The following is a 5,822-nucleotide window of genomic DNA, read 5'->3' as shown; positions in this document are numbered from 1 at the left end:
TTGTTATTGCTTACACTACCACCCAAAACATATTTTTCCCTGTTGATTGCTTAGTTTCAAATACTTTGCATGGAAGGAAATGAAATACATTTATATCCCGCGTCTGTATGAAACTGGTTTTATACACGTGCATGTCCCTACATCCACATAATAAATTTCCACCATGGCAAAATAACACGCTTTAAGATGCATGGAAAGACTCTTAATAAAAAAGATGGTCCCTATTTTCAGCACCTCCAGGTTTCAGTCGTTCTTTACCTTTAATAAATTTGAAAGTAAAGCATCCCTACCTCTCTTCAGAAGGTATTAGGACATTTAAAGGCATTTAGGTTTAGTATTGTTTTTAATTGGTATGTTTACGATCAGGAAGAAGATAAACTGCGAAAAGGCAAAACATTAGTGCTCCTACTGAGACCTCTACTAACCTCTCTTCCTGAGAGCACCTCTAGTAAATACCCTGGAGCAAAGTCTAGGATCACTTACATTCCAGCAACTCTCACTGGGAATTATCCAATTAAAGCAGCAATTCTCCCACCCCCTTTTTTCCCTCATAGGTCTAAATACACAACAAAATAGATTGCAAAAATCAACTACTCTGTATTTTAATAACCCTGGTTTCTCAATGAAGAAGAGAATGGAAGGTAAAAACACCTCGAACATTTCATGTCCATGTGAATTGTATATCCTGTTTTCATCATCCATTCTTCCTCCTCCAAAGAGACAAGATTATTAAAACCTCATTGTGCATACTGGAATAGAGTATCGCTTAAGAGATCATTACTGTTAAACAAGGAACTAGCCTCTCGTCTCCCTCCATTTTCAATCAATCACTGTCTTTCATTATTGGACTCTCCCACAGATCTTCCTATACTGACGGCAAACAGTTTGCCGAGGTTCACTTCTGAGTAGCCACTCGTGGACAGACATTTGTCTACGGTGCTCTTCAGTCTTTTGTAGGCCTCAGAGACTTCCCTCTTGAGTGGCTTCTTCTTCAAATACTCTAAAAGAACGAAGGGAAAAAAAAAAAAAACAGAGAAAGGTTAAATGACCACAAAAAGACAGTACTTTTACATTCACTACTAGTGCGAATCATGGTATTTTCAAATGAGGTGAATGTTGTAGCTAGCAAAGACGACATTTATGGCAAGCTCACCCCCTGCCTCCCTCCCCAACCCTGCCTGCAGCGCTGCACCAGTCTGGTTAGAGGCTGTGTCAACCTGCACATAGTGGCGGGGCTGAAGCTCCCTCAGCCCCACCGGCACCGGTCCAGCGGCTCCTGCCAGGAGCTGTCAAGAAGCACTGCTTACCCAGTCATGTCTTCCAACTGGAGGGAAATGGGGGTTCACTAAGTCACAGCAGAGAAAACAAGCAGTAGCAGGGCTGGCTCTGAAAGGGCCTCATTTAAAATGAGCAGGTGCCTTAACTTAGTAAGAACTACTCAAGAGTCCCCAGAGGTTTGAAGTAGGGAGAGATTCTGCCCAAACTTGGCTTCAGAAGTGAAGGAAACCATGCTTTGCTTCTCTCGTCCCTGCTGCTGCTAATACTGGCACTGGCACAACCTGGGACAGACTCATCTCCCATCTCGTGCATTCCCGCATGCACCTTGTGTGCAGGATGGGAATTGCGATGCTCAGCACTAGGGAGGCATTGGAAGAGAAAGGACAGTAGCACAAACAGAGGAAATTCCATGCTATCCTACCCTAAAACAGAGAGGAGATGCCCGGTATCTCAACCAGGAGACATCAGGTTCACCTGAGGCATGAATGAAGAGAGCCATTCCCAAATGCTTGACCAATAGTATCTGTGAATAAATGTCTAAAGTACAAGACATTTACTCACTTGTACGTTTGTGTATGTGCAAACTCACATGCACGTGCATGAATTTGTACATATTTCAGCAGGGATGCCCAAACTGTTCTTTTATTTTTCTTTTTTTTTTTTTTTTTTTTTTTAAGATTTTATGCCACCCCAAAAAAATCCAGGGTTTTTGTTTGGGTGGTTGTCCAGTTTTTGCTTTACAAAGGCCGTGGACAAAGACTTAAAAAGCAAAATATTCTACTGACACACATCAATGCCAACTTGATGCAGATCCAGTGCAGTTGTGTTCCTCCTTTCCAACCAACTTTAGAAACACCAGCTCCTACCTGAAAGCCCGTGTCTGCAGGTACACCTTGGAACAGGCAGCGCTGGATAATCTGCTGAGCACACACGAAGGGTGTATTGCAAAATGAGGTGCCCTCGAGGCAGTTGTCCGTGTTCCCCCCCTCCCGCCCCCCCCATTAGGTTGGAGGGACTCCAGGTCAAGCAGAACTACGAGAGCACGGCACAGGTATTTAAAGGTTCAGCTTTCAAGCCACTTCAGTGCAGCGTAAGCATGTGTCTCGTGAGCAACCAACATGATCCCTCTGTTGCCCATTAGCTTTGCCTAAAAGCTGTTGTCTCATTTCTTCCTGTCACCTTCACAGCATTGGTACTGCCCTCCTCACGCTTTGAACATGTAACAAAGGAGCCTCCATCCCCTTTTGAACAGCTTTTACTACGTGGCACAAGCTAAAGTGAAAAAACCAGCCGTCTCTAAACCAGCCGAGTTTATTTGAGAGAAGAAGGGTTTGGAGGAGAGGGACACACTGGTTTTTTGAGTCCACCTGTGCGAGGGAAGAAATGACTCACTTCTGTGATGACTCACTTCTACGATGTGACTGAGATGAAGACGTCCCATCGGACGCACCTTCATCTCAGCAGCCGAGTCAAGCACTGCCACATGAGGAGATAGCAGGGAAGGGAGGCATGGTAACAGAAATAGCTATTACAATTTTGGGTTTGTGAATTCCTCCTCCCTGAGGATTTATGAGTATTTTTGCAGCGCCTCAGATGTTTTAGGATGAGCTCAGCAGATTAACTACTGGATACAATACAAACAGTAATGTTTTACTGAGCAACTGCCATCTGCTTAGGTTTTCCATGTTATCCACAAACTTCCACTGAACTCAATTGCTCTGCATAACGCTATCAAATCTTTAAAAATTAAATTAAAATTTAAATTAACGATGCCAGATGGAGTAACCGAATACATCGATTAAAAGCCCTTTGGTAAGCACCTTTCATATATCCTTGTTAACAAGGTATATATTGTGCTATCATATTCGGTTTTGGGTATTTATTTGTATATATATATTGCCAACTTTGGGCAGTAAGCAAACAGAGGAAGATGCCTAGTTGGAGGTACCACATTCTCACCATCGCCCAGACAGTAACGACATTATGTGTATTAGCAGAATTAAAATTTCCTTAAAATACACCACCAATACAATAAAAACTTTGATTACAGGAACCTGTTCATTAACAGACTGAAATCACTACGGCATGAACACATTTAATGATCCTGAAATTATTTAAGCGTCGGGTTTAATTAAACAAACCTTGAAAATTGTAACAACCAGATCCATAAAACTACCAAACCCACGTTGCCACAAATTCAGCACCAACTAGTTCATGCATTTTCAAGATAAATGACATACTAAATGGGTTCACTTGCCACTGCTTGCACGCTAGCAAAACCACGTGCTTCATACCAAGAAACTGTGGAAAATACCATCCTCGTAGCTCAAAACTAGGCAAAAATAGTTTAAAGCTTCCTGGAGCTCAGGGGGGACCAAGGTGAAATGCATCAATGCACAGAAACAGCTGGCACATGCAAAGAGAGCAGGAAGGCACACTAATCACGAGAACGGCGAGGCAAACAATAAACCAGGGCTGAAAGTAGGGAACAAAAATCCAGGCCCGCGTACAGCTTGAATTCAGGCTCCAGCCGTCCCGCTAACAGAGCGCCTAGCTCCCCCCCAACATTAAATCTAAACTTTAATTACACGTGATAACCTTTCTGACAGTATGCTTCAAACATTTCTTAGACGCAATTACCCTCGAAGAGACAAGCAGGAAAGGGTGGCCTGAAAAAAATGGAGAAATATGAGGGGCCTCGTTGAAGTAATGAGGCCAATTTTAAGTTTCAATTATAAGAGAATGGGAGCCGGGAGCTCCGGGAGGAGAGGCAGGCAGCGGCTGGGGCTGCAGCACAGCCACACCATGCATTTGAATGACACAAGTGCATCTGATGACTGGGGAGAAGAGATTTAAAGAACTGTAGTAATACAGAGCAGGGGAAGATGAGAGAGGACACAGCTCCTGATGTGTTTACCTCCTTTGCTGATGGGATATTGACTTTTCCCACCAGGTTGGTTAGAAAGGGGACTATTTACGCTGCCACACAGCAGAGTAAGAATGACAACCAGCATCACTCTGTGCTTCTCTGAGTAAAAGACAACTGTGACCGTCGTATATCACACAGCCAGTCAATACCTTTGAGTTACCATACCATCCAACTTAGAGATGCATATAAAAGCTCCTACTTTCTTCCTAAATGAGAATTTAATCAATAAGGCACCTAAGGCCTTCTGAAAACTAAGCAATACAAACTGACTGAAATTGCCTTTCAGTAGTCAGTCACGTTCCAAAATAGTTCTACACCTATTATCACCCCATCGTTGTTTTAATAATATCCAAGTTCAGTGGCAAGCAATCTTTTAAGATGACCACTGCTGCAGAATGCAAATATGAATATACATAAAGAGACTATATTTATACACATGCAGAGCATACAGAAGATACTACTAAAATAAATCTACAAATGAAAAAACACAATTATTTTAATAGAAATTAAAAAAAAAAGAGGAAGACGTGCTTCTGACTGTACATAATTCAAATTCAGGTACTGTATTCTCTAAAGTTAATAAATCTGGTAAAGATTTTAGAATTATGTCACCAAACATGCAGTTAAACCCCTCCCACCCCCAACATAACTGCCCCCTTGTTCCCTTCACAAAACACAGCCTAAAATTCTGGATGTCCCTGTCAGATTCAGCACCCCATTCAAGTCCTTGTTTAGCTAACTAGGTATATTTTTATATTATTTGGAAAAAAAAAAATTAAAGGTATGTGAAATCCATTTATCACATGCTGTTGTTCCGATGCTGGAAGCAACAATGGAAACATTTGGAGGTGATCTCTACCTGGTCATGTGTTTTCCATTTATTGCAATTTCCCTTTTTTCCTACTCAAATGACACAGAATAACCTGATAGTGAAGATCAAGAACTTTTGTTCTTGGATTCCCTAAGACATGGCTCGGTGAAAAATCTTCTCTTTTTTCTTCTACTGATTGGACAACTGAACTGTGCAATAATATTAAACTCTCTCCCTCTGATTATTCTGTTGATAACCTGCTCTGCAGAGCGAGAAGTAAAAATATGTTCACATTTCTTTGTATTTGTGTGTGCGCATACGTGAGAAACAACATAGGGGTCTACGAGCATAGTGCCAAAATGTTGGTTTACCTGGGAAGGCACAAAAAAAGCTGCAGAGTATCATTTATGTACAGCATCGTGTCTCTCACGCTTTTATTTAAAGAGTTAAAGAACATACTAAATTAGCTACTGATTTTTTTACATCGCCTACTGGTTATTGTATTTTAATTACAGCAAGCTTAGACACACAGGCAGCAGTCTCTGTTCCAAATATCTGTGTTTCATTTATTTCTGTGCAAAGGTAGCAAACAACAGTCAGTCATAATTGGTTCTGTCAGATGTTTTACAGTCAGTCATAATTGTCTCTGTCTAGAGGTGTGTCAATTTACTGCAAGTTAAATAAATATTCTGTCTATTATGATATCAGGTTATGTAAGCCATTTTTTTTTAATTGCATGGGTTCCCCTTTTATAATCCTTAGCACCCCTATTTATGCTGTTAACCTTAACTTTGCCATTTATGG

At 41.3% G+C, this 5,822-nt stretch overlaps 1 protein-coding gene across 2 annotated transcripts in view; it reads right to left on the bottom strand.

The window, feature by feature from the left end:
• Positions 1 to 465: 465 nt before the first annotated feature.
• Positions 466 to 5,822, bottom strand: part of POLA1 (polymerase (DNA directed), alpha 1, catalytic subunit) — a 207,886-nt gene continuing 202,529 nt past the window's right edge. Inside the window, exon 36 of one of the 2 annotated variants that reach the window (XM_009893114.1) lies at positions 466 to 1,000. In XM_009893114.1, coding sequence (XP_009891416.1) covers positions 828 to 1,000 — 173 coding nt within the window. In that variant the 3' untranslated portion in view covers positions 466 to 827. The remainder of the gene's footprint in view (positions 1,001 to 5,822) is intronic. The other variant, XM_009893112.1, reaches the window with a different exon arrangement.

Source organism: Charadrius vociferus, unplaced genomic scaffold (genome assembly GCF_000708025.1).
Source record: "Charadrius vociferus isolate BGI_N301 unplaced genomic scaffold, ASM70802v2 scaffold169, whole genome shotgun sequence".
NCBI lineage: Eukaryota > Metazoa > Chordata > Aves > Charadriiformes > Charadriidae > Charadrius > Charadrius vociferus.
This window is presented reverse-complemented; position numbering and strand designations above follow the sequence as displayed.